This window comes from Calypte anna, chromosome 2 (assembly GCF_003957555.1).
Source record: "Calypte anna isolate BGI_N300 chromosome 2, bCalAnn1_v1.p, whole genome shotgun sequence".
Lineage (NCBI taxonomy): Eukaryota > Metazoa > Chordata > Aves > Apodiformes > Trochilidae > Calypte > Calypte anna.
This window is the reverse complement of record NC_044245.1, coordinates 17,043,056-17,070,483: the sequence shown is the minus strand read 5'-3', so window position 1 is coordinate 17,070,483 and position 27,428 is coordinate 17,043,056. Positions and strand designations below refer to the sequence as shown.

Genomic DNA, 27,428 nt, shown 5'->3' with positions numbered 1-27,428 from the left:
GGAGCTGCCTGCGATAGCGGCGGGAGGAAGGGAAAGCGCGGAGGGGGGACGGGCGGAGGAGACACCTGCGTGGGGCCCACCCGTGCCACGGGGCGCGGCTAGAGGACTACATTTCCCGGCGTGCCGAGGGCTGCGTGAGGAGAGGCGGAGGGTGCTGCTGACGGAGCCACAACATGGGCGCCCGAAAGTAGGGCGGAGGTAGGGGTGGTTTGTTGGCTGGGATGGGGTCGCCACGGGCGGTGCTCAGCCTGGGAGGTGGGAAGGTGGGGCAAGGCCGGGGCAAGGCCGGTAAGAGGTGTTGGGCGGGCACACGTTGCCCTGTTGGAGGGGGAGGGCTGGGTAACCGTGTCGGGGGCTGGGTTGGGCGCGGCAGGGGCCGGGCACCCCGCCCTGCTGCCACCGGGGGTTGGGTGCCCATGGCCCTGCGCCGCTCAGAGACTCTCCCGTGCAGTTGGCTGCGGGTGCCGCGACTTGGGAAGCTGAGCTGAGACCGCCCCGCCTGACGCGGCCCGGCTGCTGAGCAGGAGGCAGCGGCCGGTGAGGGGACGGGGACATGGCGGAGACCGGCTCCGTGCACGCCACCAGGTTCGAGGCGGCCGTGAAGGTGATCCAGAGCTTGCCCAAGAATGGTAAGTGCGGCCTGGGGTACGGCGGAAGGGAAGGGACTCCGGTGGCATCGGCACAGGGCCCGGCCGCCTGGCTGGCACCTGCGGGGCAGGCAGGGCCCGGAGGGTTGGGGAAGCGGGACCCCTCTCTTGCCGGCGGCTCCTTCCTCCGGGGCAAGCGGTCCCCGAGCAGGGGCAGTGGCCTGGCCCGCAGGGTGCCTCAGTCCCGGGCAGTAGGGCCGCCCGACCCTCAGCCGCCCCGGGTTGGGCTCCTGCCAGCAGGCGGCGGCTGGAGGAAAGCCCGGAAACCTCGGCCTTGGTGCCGCTGTCCGCCTGTCCTGAGGTTCAGAGGTTCTGAATCGGCGGTTCGGGGGCTCCTGAGCCCAGGACAGAAGTGCCTCAGTCAGGCGCTTGGAGGAGGGGCCCTGTCAGCTGCCTTCGGCCGCCGTGCGCTGGGAGGCACCGCCTCTGCCTCCCTGAAATCCTGGAGCTGGTTTGACAGCTTCGGAGGTCTTGCCATGAGTTCCCTCTGATGAAAAAGAGCTGAAAAGCAAAAAAATTAGAAAAAATATTTTTGAGAAGGGTAATAAAAAAGCCTAGTAATTAAATATAAATTTGGTTGCTACATACTTCATTAATTCTGATACAAGCAAAATGAGGTTTATTGAGATACTAAGATAAAAATCACTGTTACGCTTGTAATGACTTGAAATCAAACCTTGAACTATTTGATTTAGTAAACTGGTTATTACTTTTCCCTGACTGCTGTTACAGCTTTGTATTCAAATTTTCAACTTCTTACAACAGTGTTCCACAGCAAAGAAGAGAAAATAAAAACAGGAGAAGCAGTGAAACTATTACTAAAAGTGCTGTCTAATACCCAAAGTAAATAAAAACTCTGAGGAAAGGTGCTTTGGGTTTGTGGCTTTCTTCTTTATTTTATTCTGTAGTCTTTCAGTAGGTTACGGCAGTTTTACAACAGTAAGGTGACTTGCAAGATGCTTTGTTTACTGGGAATTAAAACAGTCCCTTTAAACTAAGTGAAAGGATGCTCACTTTATGTTACTACTCTTTTGGTTTTTTTAATTCTAATTGTAGAGTCTGACCTTAGGAGTGGTAAAGGTTATAGTCCATTTAACTCAGTCTGAAATTTGCTGTTTGTAAAGTAAATATTGTCACTGCTGCTGGTACATAGAAGAAGATGCTATGTCCTCTGTTGGATTAAATTGCACTGCTGTGAATTGGGCTGTAATAAACTGCAGGCTTTTTTGGTACTAAGCTTGTAAAATACACGTTAATATTCTTGATTACAATATAATTATATTTTTAAATGCTTTCACTAGGTTCATTTCAGCCAACGAATGAAATGATGCTCAAGTTCTATAGCTTTTATAAGCAAGCAACCCAAGGACCCTGTAACATTCCACGACCTGGATTTTGGGATCCAATTGGTAGATATAAATGGTAACTTTTTATCAATTGTTGTTTTGTTTTGTTGTCTTTTGGTTTGTGGGGTTTTGTTTGGGTTTTTTTTAATGCTTGGAGTGGAGAGTTTAGAAGAGTGGTTAGGGAGTTTGTTTCTCTTTTTAAAACCTTTAAAGCATTTACAGTCTTTGCTTGAATTAATTTTCAGTCTTTTGTTCCAACTTCCTAGCTCAGATAATTTGTAACTTGTCAGAGCTGCAGGTGAAAACACTCCCTCAGGTTCTGCAGGTGGTCAGGTTTTTCTTGAGCAAGCACCATCGTGATACTTGTGCAGTTTGTGTCCCATGTTGTAGAATAAAATTGTAGGTGCTCTGCAGAATGAATGATGTGAATGAGTGTTTAGAATCCTTGTTTCTCAAGTTTTAATGTGTGATGTGAGCCTGAAGCAGGTTAAGTGCTTGTTGACAGCCGCTGATATAGCTTCAAGGTCCTGGAGAGAGGTCTGGTTTGTGTCTTTCTGGTTTGTCTGCTCAGTGGAAGGGTTTCTCACTGTCTCTGTTTTCCTTGTGCTGGGAAGACTTCTGATTCACCATACTGCTAAGATCTGTTTGAAAAGTTATGTGAATGCGTTGCTTATTATATTTTAATAATAATCTGTCCTGTAGAACAAGTAGTATTGCTGTCTTTACAGTCACAGTCTTACTGGGATTTGTGGCAGTATTCCTTGACTTTTTCTTTTTTTTTCCCTCCTTACTTCTTTCCTGCCCAGTCTCCCCGAGTAAGGTTGAAGGGGGTATCTTTGCAGAGGACTAGGGCAGAAAGCTTCCACCCACCTAGCTGGTTGTAAGCCAACCAGTGTGAGCCACCAGCCTTGGGGTTTTGTTCTTCAGTGGGACAAATACTCTGGAAAGAGGAAGGGACCGTGTCAAATCAAGTGCAAAATTGAGTAAGGAAATCTTTTATTCCAGTCTGGGTTCTGACAGGCTCCTTGTGCACTACTGATAATTTTACTGAAGTTTCTGTCTTGCAGAGTTGGATACAGGGAGATTTCCTTTAGGTCAAAAGTAGCTGTCGTGGTAACTGAGGGCAATGGTTAATCTATTTGCCTTATTAGACTGATGTGGTGCTCCCCAGTTGCTGACCTTTAAAAGGACAGATTTTTTTCTTACAGACTCTTCTAATTTGCTGGCAACTGTTTGTAAGTGCTGTCTGAAGCGACTGTGCCTACTTGTTCTCTGCAGCGGAGGGTCTTAAAAAAAAACCAACAAAAAACAAACCAACAAAAAACACCTTAATCAAAAGGGAAATGTATATATCTCACATTTGGGCTTGTTAATGACTTACTGAGTACAAAAGCACACCTGGTCAGCGAGGAACTCTTTAGTCCTCAGGCTTTTCAGTTTGTTGCTTCTTTGTTAATAAACCAATAAATGATTATCCGAATGAATTCTATATTTGAACTTAAAAAAATATCTAAGATGTGAATTGTTGTTGCATTTTATTTGCATCAGAGAGACTTCAGGCATTACATAACTGACCTACTTAAGACCAGGCTGAAAAAAATCCCATAAGCCCTGAAGATACTGAAGATATATGTGCCCTTCTTTCTTAGGGATGCTTGGAGTGCCTTGGGAGACATGTCCAAAGAAGAAGCCATGATAGCCTATGTTGACGAAATGAAGAAGGTAAGTTTACTAATGAGTGGAAGGGATCTTCTGGAACAAATGTTACATTTCAAATCTCTGATTCAAAATGTGTTAATTCTTAAGTAGATACAGTACCTTATATTTTATCAATGCTATAACTGGTTTGGTCAGGACAGTAAAACTAAGTGAAACTGCAGCATTTGTTCTAAAAAAACCCTAGTAAGCCTTCTGTGAGGAAGTCTATTTACTGAACCCTAATAAAGCACAAATATTCTGCTTCCACACAGATTACACTGGAGGACAAATGACTTCTTGCTATGCTCAGCTTTGAAAGTGGGGAATCTGTTTGCCCTCCTTTGGTGCTGTATCAGCTCTCTTATTTGAAATACCAGATTCAGCTTTTCCAACCCGATTGATTCTACTTGAAATGTCAATGGACGTGCATTTCAAATGGATCCACTGGGTTGTTCTATCAGCACATACTGCACTAATCCTTGTGGTGTTACTGTGGGCACTGCTATTGCTTCACTGTTCTCTGTCCAGGGGGGGCAAAAATCACTTGTATATACTGATATCACAGCACTGTGATACTTCTTTTGTAAACTTATTTAGTGTTTTTTTGCCCTCCGTGGAGTAGCCTTGAAAATTGTAGCTGTCGAGGAATGTGTGTGGTTGAGGTTTTGAGGTGCTGGTGAGAGATGTCCAGACATGTCTTGAACTTAAGATGAATACGAGCTCAAGTGCATTTTAAATAAGGTTAATATATCTTCCATGTAGCATTTTTAAAATTTTATATTGCAATACTGTTTAATATACTTGCGCTGCAGATATGCTGTCTTGTTAAACATGAGAAACGAGTGATATCTTAGCATAAGGAAGTATTAATACTATATGGTGTTTCTAACTGAAAACAAGTCTTCATATATGAATTGTCTGACATTCAAAGAAAACAGTAATTCAGTATACATAATCACTTATTTTCCACTTTAAAATTTTAAGATTACATATTATGTCTACTTCTAAATCAGTAAACAATTTTTTTTTTGTGGAAGTATTTGCTCTTCTCTTGCTCACCCAAAGTCTAGCAGTTACAAAACTCATACTTCAACAGAAACTGTATATGGTAGGATTCTAAAAGTTGCTCCAAATTGCAGAGAGTATATTTCAGTCTTTAGTTGAGGCTTTCTTTAGAATAGGTGAAGAGCAGTTGTGTGCAGACATCCTAGAAATGCATGTGTGAAGTAGCTTACAGTGCAGGCTATAGAAGTAAACACATGGCAAATACAAGTGTTATGATCAAACTGGTTTCTTGTTTCTCAAAATGCTATTGAAGTTTAAAAAAAACAAACAAACAAAAAAATCATGAAGATGTGCCATCTCTGGTTCATATCCAGGTCTGTATTTGAGCACTAAACATTTCTTTCTAACAAATACAGAGTGCACTACACACACTGAATAGATAAGAAAAGTGACAGTGAACCTACAGTTTTATCTCTTTAGTATCCTTATTGGGTTTCCAAGGACTGACTTGTTACCTGCTAGCCTGCATGGAGCTCCTGCTTTATGAAGTTAATGCTGTAGCTTTTACTTCTACTACTTTGTGATGTGCTTCATACTTTTAAGCAGCATGTTGTGTGGCAACTTGTACCTCTATGTGTTGCATTCTTGGTGCTTCTTCTGGAGGAGGTATGCTGTAGCTGTTAGTTTGCTTCTTTCCCAGTCTTTTCCCATAGCTATTGCCTCTTAAAAAAAATAATAAAAGAGGATGAAAGTGGAATAAAACTATTAGCAAAAGGCTTGGTTGAAGGCACTTAAACTAGAATGGGACAATAATATGCTTTAAAAATAATATTAAGTTACTGAATTTTCTATTTAACCTGTTTTAAGATTGACCATCTGATAGGCATGTTTAAAGATATTGGGTTTGTAATTTAAAATGAAAGCATTTTTATCAAAGGAAGAGCTCCAAATTACTTCAAGAGCAGAATTTGTTTCTAGTTTGCTAAGTATATCTTTGCACTGTTTTGCTAAATTCTGTTCATTTATTTGTTTGGGTTTAGATGGACCCAATCCATCTAGGGTGTTTTTGATCTTATATGCCATACACAATGTCAAGGTTGACAAATACAGAGAATCCTCTAAGAAAAATAGTCTTTCAGTTTTGATTTCTCTGTGAGCAGGGTAGACTTGTCTGTAAAATAAATTACATCAGGTAACAACAGCTTGTTCTACTTTCAGTTGGTTTGCTTTGAAATTGCTGAAATAATGGGCTCCTGGGTCTACTAATACTGTGCTAAGGCAGTCCTTGAGCAGTGGCAAACATGCAAGCTCTCCCATCTTCTCTTCACCTAAAAAAAAAATTAATGCATCTAATTATGCATCTTGCTTGGTAAATTGGGTTTATGTTGTTTTCCTTTAATAAAAGAAATAAAAATCAGAAGACTGTGTCAGGTGATTTAATGAAATGTTACCAAGTTTTACAACGACCAGTAGTTTCTAAAATCAGTTGAAATGAACGAATCATTGAAATGCTGTTTCATAAGATGCTTCATATTTTGGACTTGTGCAGATTCTTGAGAGTATGCCAATGACGGACAAAGTTGAAGAATTACTACACGTAATAGGCCCATTCTATGAAATAGTAGAAGATAAAAAGAACAGAGGATCTGACCTAACTTCAGGTTCGGACAAATAACTTCCTTTGTACTACTAATAATCACAATTCCAGATTTTTGGGGCTTATTTCCTATAAATTATTTTAAATCTAAACATTGCGTCTTTCTGTTCATTCTCTTTACCATACGGCAGTTCGAATGGAGAAAGTTTCTAAGTATTTGGAAGGTAGGAATAATAAATTATGTGTAAGTCCATCTTTTCCATTGTTTTGGTGCTGTAGTAATTTCTTGCTAACACTTCTGACTTCTGGGCTTGCCACCTCATTAGGCTGAATTTTATTCTGCTTTTGAGGTACAAAGCAAAGTTAGACCCAAGAAGCTGCACTTCTAGTCCTGGTCTGCAGGCTTTTTTTGCTGCTGGAGGAAGCCTGTTCCTGAAAAAAAGGAGAGTATTTTAAACAGTTGAATCCTGCAACCAAATCTGGTTTCTGCCTTTCATTAATGCAGGGAACAAGTACTTGAAATGCATACTGCTACATCCAGATGTAGTTGTGTATTATGCTGCATTATCGTCTGATCTAAAAAAAATAAAAATAAAAAAAACATGATCAAAATCCGTGCTTTCTTAATAATGGTTTCTTGAATACATACAGAATCTAAGATGTTTTTTATTTCAAGTTTTCAAGTTAAGTTTTGTGAGGCTCAGGTTCATGAAGGGAATACCTATTTATACATTTTAAATCTCTTAACAAGTGGCAAACCTAGTGGTGTCTTAGTGTCATAAAAGTCAATGTGATGATTTTTATTTAGCAATACCAATGTGATCATGTTTTTCTAATAAGTTATTATATTATGGATAATGTGTTCAGAAGTTTGTAACATAAGCCTTATGGGTTAAAATAAGTCAAGTTTTGCCATGTTGCATTTCAATTTTCGAAACGTTTTAAAACTTTTAAAAAACATTGCACAAATTAATCAGTTTGTGTTTAAGAAGTAACAGTCACATGGTTAAGTTGCCTTTTGTGTGTAGTTTTTCTCCCATGTTAAAAGAACATACTTTTGATTTTGGTTTTGGTATCAGGTCTCATAGAAACCGAAATACCTTTTCATTGTTTTTGAGGGAATATAATGGTAGGAGTTTTTAAATGTCCATTTTGAAAGCTGTTTGACTTTTTCTTCAATGAAAATTATGTATGCCTCATATATGGGATTTAATGAGCTTGCCTGACAGCTGGATTCAGGGGCAAGATTTTAAGTGTATCAGTAAATTCAAGTTCGTGATCTGTTTAATAAGTATTTACTAGGACTTGGTGTTTATGACACAGTGCCAAAAGCCACTTCTTAAAAAAGTGACTTATGTAGGCAAACAGAAAATCAAGAAAATTAAATTATACCTGTTTAAATAATAAATTTAGCATACTTGTTTTTTAAAGAGGAAGTTTACACATAAGGCAGTATAAGTAAAGCAGAATAGCAAATTTCAGCTTTATCTTGTTCTGCCAGTGTTGCAATAAATCTGGTGATATGTCGTCATTCATATTGTTTAAAGTTGCAACATTTAATTATGCCACAATGAATTGAGACAGAATTTTGCATTTGAGACCTGGAAACCCTTTCTTCAGTGCTTTTACCACTTTCCCAATTAAACATGACACTGGAAATCATTGTTATTGTTTACAGTACAGGTCTCAAAATATTTCACAGAAGTATGGAAGCATGAGTGACTTCAGTCTTCCAGATAAATGCTAAAGAACCATACCAATCTGCTCAAGTCTGTTTGAGATTGTGTAGACACTGTTAAAAACTGGCACCATTTCCTGTTTCTTCCCCTGCCCCCAGGCCCCTGCTTTTTGTAGCTTCTGTTGCAGAAGGTGTTTTTTCATGGACCAGCAACTGGTATGTTCTGGGAAAAAGGGACCCTTCTCATGAGTCTCATACCTGCATACTGTACTCTCTCCATCTTCTGGCTCATTCTGTCTTGAGTTTGCCTACCATTCTTCTTCCATTAGATTTTAAGCTCAAAAATTGCATGCAACTTCCTCAAAATCAACCCTATTCTTAAATTAGTTGAAGAGTTTGTCTGGAAGTTTAGTGTACATCAGCTATGGCTGGTGTACTGTCTCTATCATATTGGCCTCAAGAGAAGAGTGTAGCCTTTCAGAACTGATTTTCTGCTTGTGGTTTCATTGAAAATGTATTTAAACCATTTAAATACTGTCTTCCTGACTCAGTAGAGTTTTTGGCTCTCCTTAATGAAGAGCACTGAAACCTGACATGCCCATGTTGCAATGACTTGTTGCTCCTAGGCAACTAGGACAAACTTGCCAGATCTATAGGTTACAAATACCTGGATTTGGATGTGCTGGTAGAGAAAGGAAAATGGAGAATTCCCTGCAATGGGCTAAGCAAATCTGAGGGATATTTTGAAATTGTGTAACCTGGGTAGTGTTCTGAAACCTCATCTTGCAACCATGTGAGAAGTTTAGATTCTCTGAAAAGTTCAGTCAGCATTCTCTGTCTGGCAGGTATGAAGTAGTAAAATTATTGACAGATTATTTCCAGGTACATAAAATACCAGACATCAAAGAAGAAAGTGGGCAAAGTGGGCTCTTAGCCATTATAGTGCCACAGAAGAGATACTATTGAAATATTACAGAAGGACCCTTTTGTTTCCAGCTGCTAGGAGAGTAGAGGGAGGGCTGTTGGGTAAGATGTGGGCTAGTTTAGAAGAGCAGCCTTTTAATTTTTTGCGCTGATAAATGCTGATAAATGCACAAGAAATCTGATGTCCAAGCCAATGCTAAAAAGATAAAGTTTCAAAATACCACTGCTTGGTGAATTGAAATTTTCAGAATGGGTATTCAAGCTTTCTTGTGATGTTATATACCTGAAGAAGCCACAAGTGGGCTAGAATTAGCACCGTGCTGATGTGATGCTGGGTGAAAAATAAGGAATTTCAGAGCTAATTCATTCTTCTGACGTATCTGCAAGACTGGTTTCTGAGTATGCAGAAATACAAAGGGACACAAGAAAATCCCTAAGTTGTCTCAACAATTCGACTATCTGGAAATTGTTCACAAGTTCTTCAGTAGAATTTTCCTGTGCACACTTTCTGCTTTGTGACGAGGCATTTAATCTCTTTTAAAATCCTGCTAAATAGAGATGACCCTTTTCCTTTATGCTGAGTAGTAGTACTCTTTGTAAGCCTTTGTGAAGACCAAACGTTGCCTACAGTAATGAGAAGCTGTGCACTGCAGAGGCTGTAGAAAGTTTCTGCATTATAATATTCCAAAACTTTGTTACCTTAACGAGTGTTTCTCCCCTGAAAACTTTGCTCCAGCTGTGTTGGAGTTGTGTGAGACTCATTGCTGGGTATGCAGCCTTGGGCAGCACTGATGGTGGTGTGGCATGTTTGTGCCAGGCATCCAGACTGGACACTGCTTCAGTAGTAGCTTGTGTGAATGGCAGAATTTGCTCTGTGTTTTCCTGCATTGGCTATGGGAGTTAGGTTTAAAGCATGATACTGGGGTCTGTGTGCTTTTAGAATGAGCAAATGCACGTAAACAGTTCTGTTTTAAAGGCAGTACTTAGTACAGGAGTTAAGTAAGCTTGGAGTGGAAAATTGCCCTTGAAAAAAAAAATTTATCTGTTCTTAATTTTTAGTTTCCAGGTAGAAACACTCTTGTTCTTAAAATTCAATATGTTTTCCAACTGTGCTTCTGTCAACTTCATGTATAGTTTCTCTTTTCAGATAGTTTTAATTTCTCAAAGAGATTCTCATTATTTTCAACATCTTTGCTTTGCAATGGAGCATTTGGGGGCACACTCTTCTGCTGGTGGGGAGGCCTCATCTGTGAAACTGTCTGTTTCCTTCATAAGCTCACTTTTTCATTTGTTTGACTTCAAATATACGTGCTAGACTGGTTTTCTTCCTTCTCCTTTGTCTTTTCCTCATTAGGATTTTGAGGAACACAATGTTTGTGAATCTTCTTAATGTTTTGTAATAGGGAGAAACAGATGAAATCCCTGTTACTCTGAAATTTTTGTGCCTTAGTAGATTATGTTCAATGGGTGGCAGCAGCACAGAATAGAGCTGCAGGGCAAGCATGGGCCAGGAGGAGTTAGTGGATGGGCTGATGAGAGGTTTTTATAATTCCACACTTTAAACTTGTTCTCCTGTTCTGGTTTCCAGTGATAAGGTGACAGCTATAGTCAAGGTTACCTATTATATTCATGGAGCCTAGTGTGAAATTTACCATACAAATATTTTGTAAATATCTCAGTAGCTTATTAGCTCACCTTCAGAAGCATCTAGAATATTATCTGCAACGTTTGCTGTAGGATTGGATTATTAGAGGATTAAGGGCTGGGCCAGCAAGTGCCTAAGTGGAGAATCTCAGTGAGATGGGAATCTGTCTCAACAAGCTGTGGCTTGTTCTGTTGCAATACATACCTGATTTAGTCTTTCCAATACAGATTTGAGCCTACTTTGTGTTCTGTCTTCAGACAAACTGGTTTTTATGCCAGCAATAGAAATTACATTGGAAATTAGGGCAAAGCATCTATATAGCTCAGTCCTGAGGATATCAACATCTCCTCTCTCATACAGGGCAATAGAGAATACATCCCCACAGGGTGAGCAGCAGAGTATCCAGATGTGAAAATGTAATAATAGAAATTGTTTCTTTCAAAACAGAAGCAGCTGAGAGAAGCTCTCTCCCATGAAAATGGACATTTTCCAGTTTTATGTCTCGTGTTAGACTGAGTCAGTGGTAGCATTTTTTGTGCCTAATTGGTTGTTGGACCTGAACTTTTTTTGCTTCCACCAAAACCCTGTTCCCTGCAAAAGAGAAAGTAACTTGTCAAAAACTCTTAAGGTTTTGAGAACCTTTGCAGACAGACCCACTTGCTATAAAATGTTGGTGTCTTACATTTTTAGAGGCCTCATTTGTAGCTAAGATCTTGTGATGAGAGAACTGAAATCCAGCTTTCTCACAGTTCTGTTCTACAAAGACAAGCTACAAAGAAGTAGTAGACAGAGGTATGGGAGGCTGGAAGAGAACAGATGTAGGCAGTCATATCTTGACTGCTCTCAGAGAATTGCCCAATGTTAATGGTCTGGTGTTTCATGCATAACATCCTTATAGCAAAAATAATTACTTTAATCATAGCCTCTAAGATGGATGGCAAAGCCATCTCTTGTTATCTGTGATACTGTATCTAATAAATATAGACATTGTAAAAGGCTGTTCAGTTGGCACGCTTGGAGCAGGTGGCAGGAGAGTAGAATGTGATCTTAATATTAATTTCTGATGGCTGTTGTTTGTTTTCCTTGCACAGGGCAAAACAATTTTTTTTTGAGGCTACAATAATATGGACCAGAGTTTCTGAGTTACAGGTGACTCAGCAATATTTTTTTCTGTTGCTGTCAAGCATAATTGTTATTTTTATGTAGGTCAGTGTTTGTTATGTTTGTGTTCTGTATTTTCTGGGGCAAAACTCAAGGGTATAATGTTTGTCTCTTGACTTGCCATGCCAAGTCAAAGTTCCAAATGTTGACTGTTATCTCTTCCACACAGAAGAAAGCTTAGCAACTCTTGCTCATTCTCCCAGAGGGAACTAGTACTGGACAAGGGAACATCCTGGATCCTGAAATGATCTTACTTTCTTGCAAGTTACTGTAAATACCTAAGAAGCAACTATTTTTTGTGTTCATTCTCATATATGATTGTTGGCTGTTGACAGTAAGTTGGCAAAGTCTGGGTCCATCAGTCTCACTGCAAACGCTGCCTCTGCTGGGTGGCCCCATATTCCCAGTGTCCTTTGTGCAGCTGCCTGGCAGTGCTGGGAATGCCTGTGGGACAGCTGCTGCTCTCCTGGGCTGCTCTCTGTCAGGAAGTCCCAGTCAGGTCATCTCTATTGGCAGAAGGCTCAGGGATGACAGGGAGGAAAGAGATGTTTCTAATTCAGTCCAAAAACATGATAACCTTTTTTTATATGGAAAGTATTCTGAAAATTCAAGGGAACAGGTATTGATTATATGGATGGAGATGAGAAAGTATAGATATTGAAAAGTGTTAAGGTCCAGGATGAATAAACAGTAATCCTAAATACTACACTTGCAAGTTAATAAAAATGTCGGAGGAGCTGGTGTTGTCTATGTTTGTTCTTATCCACAAACTGTTGTTTTGATGTTTATAAATGGTAAATAAAGACATGGGTTTTGGGGATTTGTTTGCTTTTTTGTTAAATACCGTAGCATCTCTTTGTGTGTAACAGCTTGAAAAGCAGATGAGCAGAGAGGAATAATTAGTAAACAAGACTGTAGTCTTTTGGAGTACATTAAAACAAAAATAATAAGGGGGAGAGTCTGCTCTTTCTTTGTTATAGTCAAGTTTAGGAAGACTAAACAACAAAAAGGAAAACTGTAGAGGAAGATCTGGCTTAGGGAATACATTTTTTCAGAGAAGTTAATGCATTTAACTAATGCACTAAATGCACTTAATGCATTTAATTAAAGGTGATAAACCAGTGGTAGTGAAGGAAGTTTACATTTTTTTGTTTCTGTTTGTGACAGATTTCCTTTCTAAAAATCTTCTTATTTGTGATGGCAGCTTGTTGGAGTACTGTAGAACAGATGTTACAAAGCACACTGGGCCCCTGGAAACTTCCTTTGTAATGTGCTATATTAAAAAGAATGGAAGGAAAGGAAGGTATAGCAACTCTTGTTCTTCTAGCTGAAGGGCTTATTGCTCACAGATGCTTGCATGTATTCCTCCCTTCTCATGATCACTCCTTGCAGTGAAATCCTTGCAGTATTGGGGTGTGTCAAGTTTCAAAAAGGAGATGGAAATTTGTGCAACTAATTGTATTGGAAATGGCAGACTGTGGTTGCATAAACTTGGAATCGAAGCAGGGAGCCTGCCTGGATCAGTAACAAGCACGGAACATCACGTTCTGATGTCAAGAAAACAGCTCTAGTTACCTGAATATCAAAACCATTTTTGTACAGAATATAGACCTCTCTAAGACTTAACATTTTTGGCAGAGCTGGTATCTTCTTAGATATAGGACATAAAAGGTGATGTTAGATGTAGGTCATAGAAGTAATCTTTAGTGGCCAAGATCTTGATGCTGTTGAGCAGATTAAGTGAAGTTACAATATTTTACAGAAGGACATAATTTTTATTAAATTATGAGGGTGTGCAGAGCTAGTTAAATGTCTGAGGATGTGTTTCACCTGGACACTGTTTCCTGATCACTGGTACTCACACGGAGTGAGAGGCTGTAAAAGGCTGTAAGACTGGTGTGAGGATACTGTGTTGTGCTGAGCTAACCATTAGTGCAGATCACATAGTGTGTGCTCATTTTGTATAAAAACTATGTGCCTGTTCAGAGAACAAAAAAATACAAGGCATTTGAGAAAAACCCGCTAGTCCAGGTTTTCTTTGTAAAATGGCCCTTGAGCTGGGGCAGATGATCCACAGAGGCATTTAGGCTCTTAACTTCTTTCTGGGTAAAAAAAATGACTTGAAATACACGGGGAGTTAGAAATCAAATACATATTTTTGAGAAGTGTGGCTCTGTTACATGGGTTATTGAGTAGAATTGTAATGCTGCTTTTAAAGAATCTTACTTAGAATTGCTTTTAGGAAATCTCTTAATACAGTTGGCACAAGGAAATAAACATCTACTGAAAGCTTGTAGAGAGGCTCTGTGTGTTCTTCATGTCATTTCCATCTTTTTATTTTCTTAAATTGTTCTATTTGCATGTTGTTAGTGTTAAACAGCTCATACTATAGAGAATTAAAAAAAAAACTAAATCAAAGCAATCCAGGCTTTTGCAGTAGAATATAACCCCTTGCACAGCTACACAGAGCAGTAAAGATTTGATTTGGAAGACTGTCACAGATCTCACAGTTTGGTGCTGTAGGCAGTGAGATGAAAATAATAAACCAAAAGAGTGTCTATGATATCTAAATGGGGCAACAGAAATCTGCTAACATTCTGTCTGTAGGTGAAGGGGTAAACAGAAAGAAAACTGGGGTGGGGAGATTATCACAAAGCAAATAAGGTTTGTTTTACTTTTATCATTCATATTAAAAGATAAATCCCTTAGGAAGTAGCTATTAACCTACCAACAGGGACTATAGAAGTCACTACTAGCTCTGTTTAATCTTTTAATTCTAGCACCTCCAGTACTGGTAATCATTGCTGGCTTTTTAGCAGATACTCCGAGTAAGAAGGAGGATGGCAGCAAACCAGTTTTAGTAAAAGCAACTGGAGATGGACCTGCTGAGAAAAGCAGTGTAAGGGGTCTGAGGAGAATGCACAATGAAGTGTGGCCAAAATGCTGAACAATGTTTTGTTCTTCAGAGTTGGCATCAATCAATAACTCTTTATGATCTTTAGAGGCACTGTTGCTGAGAAGGGCTTTGTGAGAGAAAGATGATCCTGATGGGTTTCAGTTCCTCAGGTGTCCCATGGCACGATACCATAAAGCTGTTATTGTTGATACTTTCTCTCAATTGCACCTCTTTATTTAAATATATGTGCTGCATCACTTAGATGCTTCCCCAAATGAATGATTTGCTTAAACTGAGTGAAGAAAGAACACGGTTGAATATTCAAAGACCTTTGAAAAGAAGAGGGGGGAAAAAAAATTAAAAAAAAAAAAAGTAAAGCTTATGGTATAGCTGTAGCTTTTTACAATTTCTTTGGTAAGTTGAGGAGGTTTACAATCCTTATTCACCTCCCTTCACAGCTACAGGTTCCTCCTAGTCTTGTCTTTCCTGTTTACTCCCACGACAGGGTAGGACACGTGGATAGTTGAACCACCACCCCCCTTTTTTTCCAAAGGGAAGGCTGATGTCTACCTTACCATTCCAAGGGAGCTATGCCTGTGCTTCATGATCATGCTGTGAGGATTTAACTGCTACCTTACTCTCCTCACACTGCTCCTTCTCAGAAAAACATGTAGAGAATTTATTTTCACAATAAATGAAACATTTATGAGAAATGAACTGGGAATATGTTGGTGGTTTTCTTTTGTGAAAAAAATTTCCTTGCAAATAACAAGTGTTCTTCAGTGAGGAGAAAGTGAGCATGTGATCTTGCAGTCTACAAAACAGACCACAGCTTTTCAGGCTCTCTTTTTGAATATGTTGAATTATATCAATTCAAAGCAGTGACGCAGGGTGCCCACAGAACTTTACCTTGCAGTAACCAAGGTGAATAGGACTCTCTATTTCTATAGAAGAAGTTCAGTTGTTTTTGTTTGTTTGTTTGTTTGTTTGTTTGTTTTGTAAAGCACTATGGATAAGCTTTGAAATTAGAGGAATGTGGGAAGGCTCTTCATTGCAAGGTTAAAGCAGGACACTGTTGGCTCTAAATTACCATGCAGCAAGAAAAAAGCAAGAAAAGTAGTGAAGCTGGTTTGGCAGCTATAGCCAGTATGATTGGATATTATTTTGCTGTTAAATATTAAGCCTAAATGCAAGAATTAATCTTTCCAGTGTCTGACAAGGTAATGTAGAAATTATGCAAATGTAAAGCTGTGCTGACAATTAAACCAAACTTCAGCCTGGAGCCAATATGTAAAACGTGCAAGTGTCTTGCAGAAACTGTCCCCTCTTTGTACCTTAGTCACTCTGTCATAATAAAAAAGGCTTAAATGACCCTTTAACCATATCTTTTTTTTTATAGAAGGCGGTTCAATTGTCCCATAAATTCTCCATATTCTTTAGGAATCTTTATCTTGCTACTCTTTGTACATTCTGAGTGAATTGTTTGTGATCCTCAGAGTGAACAAAAATGTGGAAAACAAGGATTTATCAGTTCCTTTCCCCATTGCAAGATATTTCTAAAAAATATATGTGATTAGACATGCAAGTAAATGCTTAGGGTATTTATTTTCTCGTATTTTTGCTGAAATCAGAGAATCTATTTCCATGTACCCTTTGCTAGATAAAGATCTGTATAAACTTGAGTCTTCTTTCTGTTTTTTGCATCTGCTTAGATTACTACACAGAATATTGTATTGACCTTCTTGTGTGATAATCTTGTTGCTATAATTGAATAGAAAGTTTTTAAATTTGCCTTTGTTGAAGCGTTTCAACCCAAAAGGGAACATATATTAAGTGCTGAATTCAGGGATTAAAAGTACATGGATGCATTGGTCCTAGATAAAATGTGACTGCAGCTATACCATAAATATGGATAATAGACTTGGTCTGAGACTCAGTAGGGAAAGTGGCTTGCTGTCCCTTTCCATTAGGCTTCATCTCAATCACTGAGAATCTCTTCACAGAGTCAGGCACTCTGTGGTGAACCACAAAAGAGAAACTTTAAATCAGTTAAGGAAGATATTACAGAGATAAAGTTGGCATTACTTGGTGCATCTTCTAATATAGAAATACCTTTGTAGAACTATCACTAATATGTGGGAGTGGTGGTGTATGTTTCTTTTAAAATACATCTGTTTTTTCTCTTTGAATTTTTTCTTAGACCTTAGTAATGTCATGAATTCTACTCCAAATATAAAGGCTGTGAATGGAAAAGCTGAAAGCAGTGATAGTGGAGCAGAATCAGAAGAAGAAGGCCTTCGTGAAGAGGAAGAAAAAGAACTACAGCTAAATGGAAAGGGTATGCATGCTGCACTTGAACCATTGTCTCTTCTGAAGTTATTACTAACTACCTAAGTGGCAGAAAATCTCAAAGGATTTTAAATGCTGTGCTTCTTCAGGAGAATTAGGTGTAAATACATGTGGATGTGTGTGGTAAAAATGGCAGTCTCAACCTGGGTTATCATATTTAGAATTAGTACAAATTTGCCATATAATTTTTGACTTGGCTAGAAAGTTCTGTCAGTAGGTTAGCTAATGGTCTGTATCCTGTGTTTTGTCTTTTTTGTTGCTGGTGCTGTTTTTAAGAGCTGTGAATGACTATGTGGGCTACAGCACTTCAATTGAAAATCACTTTTTTTTTTTTTTTTTTTTTTTTGAGAGAGAGAGAAAAACCCTGCAACTTCCTGTGAGATTTTTTTAGGGAGTCCCTAAAGACTTTTGAGAAATGCCAGCATCAAGTGAGAACAAAATGAAATTACATATTTAGGATTCTATACAGGTTTTTCCTCCATCAACCTTACGATTCTTATTTAATTTGAGAGACCAACTTTGCATTTGCTTACGAATGTTATATATATTAACTGCTCTTTATGCAAATTAAATTTTATATTTACATTTTTTACAAGAATGGAACAATCCCTGTAAATGTGAATCTAGGAGCATTTATATATTTTGTTCTGCAGATGCATTCATTGTACATACAGTCTGTTAAAAAGTTAACCACTTGGAAAAATAAGTTTTGAGCTATTAGGTCCTCAGCTTTCTATTTGTAAGACTTTCTTGTTCTTTTACAGACTATAAGGATGTGAAACCAGAATCAGCAGCTGCTAAGGATTTGGAAAACGTTGTTACTAATGGCTGTTACAAGGACAGCTTTATCCCAGATATGCAGAATGGCATCCAGACCAAATCTGCCCTGAATGGCTTGAACCCAGAGGAAGAAATAAAGAAAATAGAGCCAAACCTAGAAAAATCTAGTAACTGTGCTCACCAAGGTATTGTCCTTCCAAGACAATGTTTCCACCTGCGCATGTTTTTAATGGAAAATGTTTTCTTGAGAGCTTAATCCTTGGCTTCAGATAGTAGCAATGGTGTCTTTGAGTTGTAGAAATATAAGAATACTAAAAAAAAAAACAAAAACCAAAACCAAATTTAATACCAGTTTAAAATAAGGCTTTCTGCTAAGATCTCCTAAAGGTGGAGAGATGAATGCAAAGACAGAGAGGCCCAAGCCCACAGAAATAAAATTGGTTTATTTTAAAATCATTAAACTACCTATGCAAATACTTGCTTGCTTTTGAAAGCTCATTTGTAATTAAATGAAAGTCGCTAATTCCTTATTTCTCATTCTCAAAGGCTGAGCATGTTATAAGTGCCATTTTGTTAAACAACTAAATATATATTTTTTTAAATTGTTGACTTTAGGCAAAACCGGTTTATACTCAGATTAGGAAAGAGAGTGGAAGGAGCAAGGTAAAATTAAAATTATGAATTTACAATGCAGAAATGCCAATATGAGGTATAGGTTTCCCACTAGTAAAAGTTTTATATAATGTCTATATGAATATAACCTCTTTATTCTGAATCTAACTTCAGGTTGACAATAGTTGGTAAAAGGGGCATGAGTTGAAGCTCACACAGACATTTTAACTCATTGCTACACTCTTTGCCAGGGTTGATTCACCTTTGCAAAGCATATCTCCTTTCCTACAGGTGCAAATGAAGAGAATACTGAAGAAGTTTCATCAGCTCAGCACTTAACCAGTGATTCAGACAGTGAAGTTTATTGTGACTCTATGGAGCAACTTGGACTAGAAGAGGTAGGGGTTTAGTATTCCTCGTTGTATTTTGAAGCTGATATGCTTATATCTTAAAAAAGTCTTAATTAAAGTCTTAATTTGAGCAAATTTTCTTAATTTGAGCAAATTTTATTAATGTAGAGATGATGCATCTTCCTTTTTATTGGTTTACTGTCACATTTTGCAGAATTTAATTGCTTGCTAATGTTAATTTGTAGCCCTTGGAGATCATCACATCAGCTAAAGGATCTTTAAAGCATTCATCCCATTTCTTGGATGTAGATCATGGTCTTCCATTACAAAATATGGATTTTTCAAGGCACACTTGCATGACTTCTGAGCATCTCCAATCTGGAAATACTGTTGAGGGCGCAGCTCAAGAACAAGGTGAAGTCAAGTGTGGAGGAGAAGATGGCAAAGCCAGTAATGGGGGCCCTCACAAGGAAAAGAAAGGCGGAGAAAAAGCAGATTTCTACAATGTCAGAAGAGGGAGAGGTACTGTGCATGCTGCTTTTCTGTTACCATGTTCCAATGGCATGATCTGTAAAGTCAAGAGTAGAGTTTACTTGTACTAAATAAAAAAAGAAGACAGAAATAGCTTTATTTGTATATAGCATGTTTTTTGTATGGCACCTATGTGTAATCAGAAGTGAAAATTAAAAAAATCTAAGTACAGCTTTTATGTCAAAACTGTTAAAAAGCACACAGTATAGGACTGCACATTATTTCTAGCCTTCTCTCTCCTGGTTTTTTTTCCTACTTGCAGGTGGAAACATCTTAGTTTGGTTGTATATAGCTTAAAGGAGTATTGTAGGTTTCAAAAAATTATCTTTTCTCATTACTCTGTTCCAGTGTTCTTCATTTTCCAGCTGGGGACTGTGTCAAACTTAAAACACACCTTAATAAGGTGTGCTTTGATAATAAGACAGACTTTACTTTCCTTTACTGCTGACATTGGGTGTGAATGGTTTTTTGCTAAATGTTTATGCAGTTCTAGAACCTTCAATGGTACAGTGAGGCTGTAGGGAAACATCTCAAATGATGTTGCAGTAAACTCCCAGTGCTCTTGAACTGCGTGAATACAACCTGTGATTAGGGGTACCACACTCAGGTGGGGAGGGAGAAAATTAACTGTTAAACCCAAACTTTTTTCATCAAGTTAACAGCTCGTTCTGTGTTCTGTGTGTCTGTTTTTTCCCCTTAACCCTAGGGCACAGACTTCAGCCTCTGGGAGATGGTTCACAAGGTGGACAGATGGGCAGTGGAGGGGATGGAGAGCGCTGGGGATCAGAGAGGGGCCCCAGGGGCAGCCTCAACGAGCAGATCGCGGTGGTGCTGATGCGGCTGCAGGAAGACATGCAGAATGTTCTTCAGAGGTTGCATATGCTGGAGGCAGTTACAGCATCACAGGTATTGTCCACTGAAGTTATCTAATTGCTTTAAATTTCCTTGGACATTTTTTATGCCTTTTCAGATTAAAATTTCAGACAATACTTTCTTAATCTGTGAAGACTGTTCAGTTATATTCTGTAGCTTTTTCCAACTTGAAATATCTTATTGGTCCCTGCTCTCAGAAACACAGTTCTGGACTCCTGTAAATGCAAGCAAAACCATCAATTTCTACGTAGAAATGAATCATATATTATTTTATATATTTCTGATCAGTAAAACTTAGCTATAGTTGTTGATACGCATTACACAGTCACTATATGGAGATTCCATAGTTAATGTTAGTCATACATGATCCCATAGAGTATCTTCACCAGCAGATCTCAAAAGAAGTAAGAAATTACCTTAATCTTGCAGATTTGTAAGGGTTTGCAGACAGAACATTCTTTCCCTGCAAAGCAATCCAACTTTCTTGGAGTGTCACATCCTGTATACATGACAGGCAAAAGAAGTTTTAAGCAAGTATAGATACTTATAGATCTGGTGGGTTTTTTCCTTCTGTTTCAACGGAAAAATTTTTCATATTCAGGAGTATAGAACCAATAAGCTAAAATGTTTGGGTGTGTAACACTTGCAGATATATTTTAATCTACCTGAGAGCAAGAGATCTGTGCAAGAAGTATCCCATGGGTTGCACATACTGCAAATGTTAAGGCAGCCAAAAAAAGGGTTGATTAAAACTATGTTTTTACTCCATCACAGATATTAAAAAATCTGATGTTTGGATACAGATGGATTTTTTAAAAATTTTTTTTTTTTTTTTACTTGGGCAGCATATGAAGAAATGCTGTTAGACGTGCATGTAGCTGTAGCTCAGGCACACTAAAATGGTGCTTTCTGCCTTTGTATAGATTAATCTTGACAAAAAATTTTGTAAATTAAGCTGCTGGGACTTCTACCCTGGGTTGGAACTTCTGGGACTGAACCCAAGTTGAGGAAATTGTGATGACAAGTTGGGCAGGGGGCCTTGATAAACTGTAAGGAGGTCCAGTAAGTGACACTGATTCATTTTTCATCACACAAAAGTGTAATAAAAATGCTTTGAAGGGTAAAGGAAGCATGACTTGGAAACCAAGTGGTGAAAGGGTAAATGCATGGAGGGTTCTAGTCTTTAACAAAAGAAAATCTTCCTCCCTAGGGGTGAGGTGAGGGGCAGTAAGTACTGTTCCTTGAACTGTCATATGTACAGTTTGCAAAGTCTTCAAAAGATTAAAAGCTTCATATTCTTTTTTTGTGGAGCAGAAGAATTTTAGTTGTAGTTTCCTTTTTGATATTTACCAGCTTCTGTTTGTGTTTAAAGGCAAGATCTGCAACGCTACAGTCAAATTATCAGCCTGATTCCTCTGTCAAGGTAAAATATTGGGGCTTTGTATTTGTAAAAAGCAGTGTGAATGGTGAAAAAAGATGAGATTAATTTTTTATATCTTGCTCTAATATGTGCTTTTCCTGTTGTCTCTCCCTTGACTAGGAGATAAAAAACTATTTGATAGCTCAGTCTTTTTTTCTGGTCTTAATAGTATTTTCTGCTCTGGTACCATAAAACTTGAAGTGTTTGTAAAGTACACATGTGGTGTTCAGTATGTGCACAGATTGCTGACTGGAATTTTTTTCTGTTTTCCTTAGAAACCATCATGGTGGCCCTTTGAAATTTCTCCTGGTATTTTAGCTTTTGCTATTGTATGGCCATTTATTGCCCAGTGGTTGGTACATGTGTATCTTCAAAGAAAGCGAAGGTAAAGACATGCATTCAATAGGGCACATACACTGTATTTCATCTGCTTAAACCAATATGTGGTATAGTGTGGTATTTAGACAGGACATAAAGTAACACCTTCAGACATAAGAAGAATGCAAGGGTTTGTTCTCTAAGGTTTTAACCATGTATGTGAAACATCAGTTTAGTATACAAATGGGGAGCTTGGTACTAATTTCCTGTTTCCTTGAGTTCTTTGTTTCAGGACATATCTTGCTTAATGTTCCATTTTGCTACATGCTAGACAGGTATATCCCATATATGCAACAATTTAGGTTAAATCTACAAAGTGATGAAGAATAAATAATTTCAGTGATCATACACAAGTGATTGAGGCTGGGTATCTCAGAGGTGTCTCCCTGACTTTCTTTGGCCCTCTTCCAATATCTTCATGATCCATTTTCCCTGATTCTAGACTCCTTAGTCCTCATGTGTAAACAGAAAATTGTTTCCTATCAAATCTCATGCAGAGTCCCATCTGTCACCTATTTATTTAACATTTACTATTGCCTTACTACAGTATTTTTGTAATGTCAGCTGAAGGACAGTTGTACTTTCACCTTATCTTTTCTCAACTGTCCAAACATCAGAAGATCAAGTGAATATGCTCTGTCTAGTTACTTTTTACTTCTGTCTAGTTACTTTTTACTTCAGCCACACACCTTTGTTACCTAGTACGCTCTTCAGTTTTTTCCTGTCAGTCTGCAGAGAGTTTGCATATGTGTAGACCTTACTAAAATTAACTTAAATTGTTCCAGCTTTTTAATGTTTGAAAGTTTTCATGGTGTAGTTTGCTCTGATATGGTAAATCAGAGAAAAACAGAATGGTTAAGGTTGGAGGGTACCTCTGGAGATTACCTGTTCCAACCCTTCTGCACAAGTAGAACATCAAGACTCAGTTGCCCAGGACCATGTCCAGGTGTTTTTTTAGTATCTCCAAGAAGGGAGACTCCACAACTCTCTGAGCAATCTGTGCCAGTGCTGATCTCCACTTTCGGGAGAGATGCTTCATCTGTCTTCATAGCTCTTTGTTGTATTCCATGTCTCTCTTGTACTGGGGAGCCCAGAACCAGACTCAGCATTCTGGGTGTGGCCACTCGAGTGCTGAGCAGAGGGAAAGGATCACCTCCTTTTACCTGCTTGGGAGGGACAATGCAGCCTGTGACACCACTGGTCATCTTTGCTGACTCATGGTCATCTTGGTGTCCACCAGGCCTAAGCATGTATTGGTGGCTGGTGCTGGACTTTGCACTTCCCCATGTACTTGCTGAGGTTCCTGTCAGCCCATTTTTCCATCCTGTTAATCTCCCTCTGGATGGCAGCACCACCCTCTGGTATATCAACCACTCCCTCCAGTTTTGTGTTATCTGCAGACCTGCTGAGGGTGTACTCAGCTCCATCACCCACAGTATTAATAAAGATGTTAAACAGGACTGGACCCAGTACCAACCCCTGGCATGCACCACTAATTACTGGCCTCAGAGTAGACTTCTGCCACTGATCACCACCTTCTGGGCCCAGCCCCTGGGGTGTAAACAACACAATACCCACGAAGGTTTCAAGTCTGCCAGGGATTAACCCTGTCTCAAAGCTGTCATTAGCAGTATTGTTGTGACTCACAGGGGCTGATGACAGGAGAGGTTTTACTACTAGGGCTTTTAGGCAGTTATACACATTTTCCTTCTTTTCTGCACTGGTAAATGGAGATTTTTTTAAAAGCAACACTATATTTTTAGTGTCTTATGTGAGGCTTCTTTGAAATGTAGTGTTGTTTCTGTAATACCTCTCAAATGGCCATGTTCTCCCTCTCTTTCTCTCTGAGCAGTATGCTATTCTTGTAAAGCTTTTTTTATCATGTCTTCAGACCTATGTGGTGTCCTCAGTGAATTCATGGGTTCAGTCAGAAATCAGTTTTCAGAAAAGCACCCTTTCAGGCAGTTTTTCTAATGTGTCATCTAATGATTCAGAGCTTAAATGAATAAACAAATGGTACCTTATTGTTAGGCCGGATTAGTTTAGCTTCAGCCTTCAGCCACTGGGTTTTCCTAGATCTTTATCTACTTGACAAAGAGCCTGTGATGTGTTTTTCATGGGTACTTTATTGCTATCGCCAGGTTATCTTGCTTAAACAAAACAGGTGGAGCAACTGAAATCTCATTTTAAAGTTGTTTTCCAGTCTTGGGATGGTTCTGGTGGCTCCCTCCCACATGCTCCACAGTGTATCAACATTCTGTTTGAATTCTGGCCACTAGGAATTGTACCACAGTTTACTAACAGCAGTACCTGTACCTCTGTAAGCCACAGAGATAGCTTAGCCCCAGGTAGTCCTTGTTTTGTTTACTCATTTATTGATTGTATTAAAATGATCTGAACTTCAAAACCAGAAACAACTGAAGAATTTTCTGTGTTCCTGAGTTTTCCACTTTGTTTCTGAAGAAGTCTGCCTGCAGCCAGGACTATTTTCTTTTGCATCACCTTCCCATCTGGAGTTCCATGACCTTTAGTAATGGGTGGGAAGTTGATAAAGCGTAGTCAGAGATAATAAAACAAAATTGCAAAACAGGAGTCCTTCTCTGTTGCTCCTTCCAGTTTCAGCTTGGACTCAGTTGTGTAAGCTTTTAGGCAACAGCTGTACACAGTGCATGTATTGACCATATCTATGTCCTTTTGGTTTAAAAATACAGAAACTGTCCTGGGGCAGAAAACAGGAGCCTGTGCTACTATGTGGGCTTTTCTCATGGACAAGCTGTGGAGCCATGACTCCTGAACTCTTGCACAGGGGAACCAATTGCACAGAGCTGGTGGAGAGAGAGCCTTCTGTAGACAACAGCTGTGTGTTTAGCTCCTCTCAGCACCCTTCTGTGTGGTATTCTGGCTGGTTTAGGGCTTCCTATGAGCCTCTTAACCTGTCTCATTCCTTTATAGAGAATGTGATAATATTTGGGTACTCACATTGAATTCTTCACTGAAGAAAGCTTGAAAGCCTGAATCATAAGGACTTTAAAACCAGATCACAGATAGAACTGTATTTTTAATACTAGTAATTGAGAGCTGTTAAAATCACCCATTATTTTAGAACCTTCTGATCGTATGTTTTCTGTGAGCACTGGAAAACCAGCTCCCAAGTGTTGCTCTGCTGTGGGCACTGACTGATGTGGTCAGGGACGGTTCTAAAGAATTTCATCTGTAGTTCAGAATTCTTTGTGATGTCTTGTGCTCCTCAGTCTAAGTTGTGCCAGTTCTGTAAACTTGTAACTTAAGAGGGCAAATTTTTAGGTATTTTGAAGGAGTGCTGTAATTTAATGGGATGGAAATAATTGACCTGTAACCTTGATTTGTTTATTTAGGCAAATGAATGATCATCTGATATGTGAAGGTACAGTAGACTAATTTATTTGTTTTCTCTTCTAGAAAACTGAACTGAGAATTCTTGACTTTTGCTTAAAGAGTGCTAGAAGATGGCCCTGGAAAGCAAAGGAATTCTGAATTCTCATAGAATCTCAGGATCTGGGGTGATGTTCCTGCAGTTATAATATTTTGTACTACCTTTGAGCTAAACATTTAAGGACTAACATTATTGAAACTTGAATGATTCACAGCTCCTAGGTAAAAAATAAAATCAATTTAATAATTCCATCCTGCAAACCATATGAACAGTAATTATTTTGTAATGTGCTTGTGGATGGGCCTTCAGCAACTACTGGTCTTGCTGATGTCAGGTGATGAAGAGAATATCATCTTTGTAAAATAATAACTGAGAAATCTGTCAAACTGTCACTTTAATAGAGAAATAATTCTATACTTAAAACATCCCTGCCTGGTTTTCCACTGGGTTGCATATTATCATATGAAAACACTAATAAAGTATGAATTCAATACATTATTAGCTGTTGGAAAAACACAATATAGCTTTGAAGAATTCAGCTGGTTATTTTTGCTGCTAAACCAGTTTTGGGCAAAATTCCTTCTAACTGGTCAGTGCTGAAGTTGAAATGCTTCACTTATCTTTTAAGATTGTAAAAGAGATTTGGAATTCGATACATGTCTTGCAAGTGAGAGCCAGTAATAACAGAGGAACTGTCAAAAAAAAATCTGAAAAGTCTGTGGTGAAGAGGATACATCTAAAGAGGCTGCACCTTATGTTTTTAACTTTGATAACTGTACTCTTGTTGACAACAGCTTGTTTTACCTGAAATACATAGTTTAGGCACAAAGTGCTTTAAAAATGAGATGAAAATTAGCTTTGTAAGTATTTCTCTGAGATTTTAAAAAGCTCAGTGCACTGTAAATTTTCTGTTGTCAGTTTATGTAAAATTAAAATAAGATTTAATCTAGCTCTTTTCTATTGTGGACTTTTCCAACTTAAATTAGGAAAAATATAAGCTCTAGCATTTCTTTTTCTGTTGTCCTACTTTCTTTCAAAACAAAGCTTTACAGTTAATTTTGGTACTGTTATTTTTTCCCCATCACGTAGTAACCACTCTAGACAGTTACAGCCTGGTAAAATTTGCTTTATTAAAGCATTCTTTGCACAATCCTGTACTCAAATGTATTAGGCCTTTCCCTACTTGCAATCACTGACATTCCTGGAGGAGGGAGAAAGAGTCAGGGTTTCTTTGAGTAAAAGTCCACCTCCCACACCCCTAAAGCAGAGCCAAAAGTACATGACACTTCAAAGAAAATAAAATGCAGAGGCAAGCAACAAGACCACAGTATTTTATTTTATATATTTACACAAAAGTGTGCAAAGTAGATTTTTTTTTTTTGAGAACATAGTAGTGAGGAAAATACAGCTTACTCTAAGAGTAGCCATATAGTCATACTGGGAAACTGGAACCTGCTTGCTCAAGAACACATGGCAGTGTTTTAGTACCTTGGCCTTCAAACACTGTGCAGCACTGAGGTGAGCCTTACAGCAAGTCATAGGTAGCAGCCGTTGTCCAGGACTGCTCTTTCTGTAGAAGAATGACAGTTGCTGATCTCTAGAGTTTTTAGCACACTTGTGTCCAGCTAATAGCAGAAAAACTGCCTCCTAAGGAAGCCAGGAATGGAGTTCAATGTAGGTTTTGCACATTAAGTTTAGGCCTTCAAGAAATACCCCATAGAAGCTATGGAATACTACATGGGAAGTACTCTTGCTAAGGACCAGAAGCTTTTTTGCCAACTCACACAAATATTTGTAGTTGATAATGAGAATAAACTATAAATCTCTTTCAACTACTAGATTATAGCTTTTTATGCTTCTCCCAGTAATATTTCAAGTCAAGCAATAAGTGGGGCAAAAACAATGGGATTAGGAATTGACAAAGAATTTCATGTTGAAGAACAGAGCTAAAATTTCCTTTTTTAACAAAAAAAAAAAAGCAGCAAATGACAGCTAACAAAACCATGCCCCAAACAGCATCAACATGTGAAATTTAACTCCATGTTTGCTCCAATCAGGATAATCACACTGTTGAAGAGAATGGGGCAGGGTAGGGGGAACTGTTACATTAAACACCACTCTGTCAG

At 38.7% G+C, this 27,428-nt stretch overlaps 1 protein-coding gene across 3 annotated transcripts; it reads left to right on the top strand.

Moving 5' to 3' along the window:
- The first annotated feature begins 111 nt into the window (after window positions 1-111).
- On the top strand, window positions 112-25,525 carry ACBD5 (acyl-CoA binding domain containing 5). Of its 3 annotated transcripts, none has more exons than XM_030445218.1 (13): window positions 112-198; window positions 452-629; window positions 1,949-2,069; window positions 3,643-3,715; window positions 6,246-6,357; window positions 16,798-16,935; window positions 17,711-17,911; window positions 18,630-18,736; window positions 18,934-19,210; window positions 19,926-20,125; window positions 21,465-21,515; window positions 21,788-21,897; window positions 25,329-25,525. In XM_030445218.1, the coding sequence occupies exons 2-13, from the start codon at window positions 554-556 to the stop codon at window positions 25,339-25,341; spliced, it is 1,479 nt and encodes a 492-aa protein (XP_030301078.1). In that variant the 5' UTR covers window positions 112-198; window positions 452-553; the 3' UTR covers window positions 25,342-25,525. The 3 variants fall into 3 exon arrangements, with proteins under 3 accessions (XP_030301078.1, XP_030301079.1, XP_030301077.1); XM_030445219.1 differs by lacking the exon at window positions 112-198 and adding an exon at window positions 6,485-6,517 and having other exon boundaries at window positions 372-629; XM_030445217.1 differs by lacking the exon at window positions 112-198 and having other exon boundaries at window positions 372-629.
- Window positions 25,526-27,428: the final 1,903 nt, after the last annotated feature.

Excerpts from the sequence above, each read along its gene's own strand:
- ACBD5 (XM_030445219.1), top strand. The coding sequence starts at position 554 with ATGGCGGAGACCGGCTCCGTGCACGCCACCAGGTTCGAGGCGGCCGTG. Across the intron at positions 17,912-18,629 it reads TAGTAACTGTGCTCACCAAG|GTGCAAATGAAGAGAATACT; the intron begins GTATTGTCCTTC and ends CCTTTCCTACAG. Across the intron at positions 18,737-18,933 it reads AGCAACTTGGACTAGAAGAG|CCCTTGGAGATCATCACATC; the intron begins GTAGGGGTTTAG and ends GTTAATTTGTAG.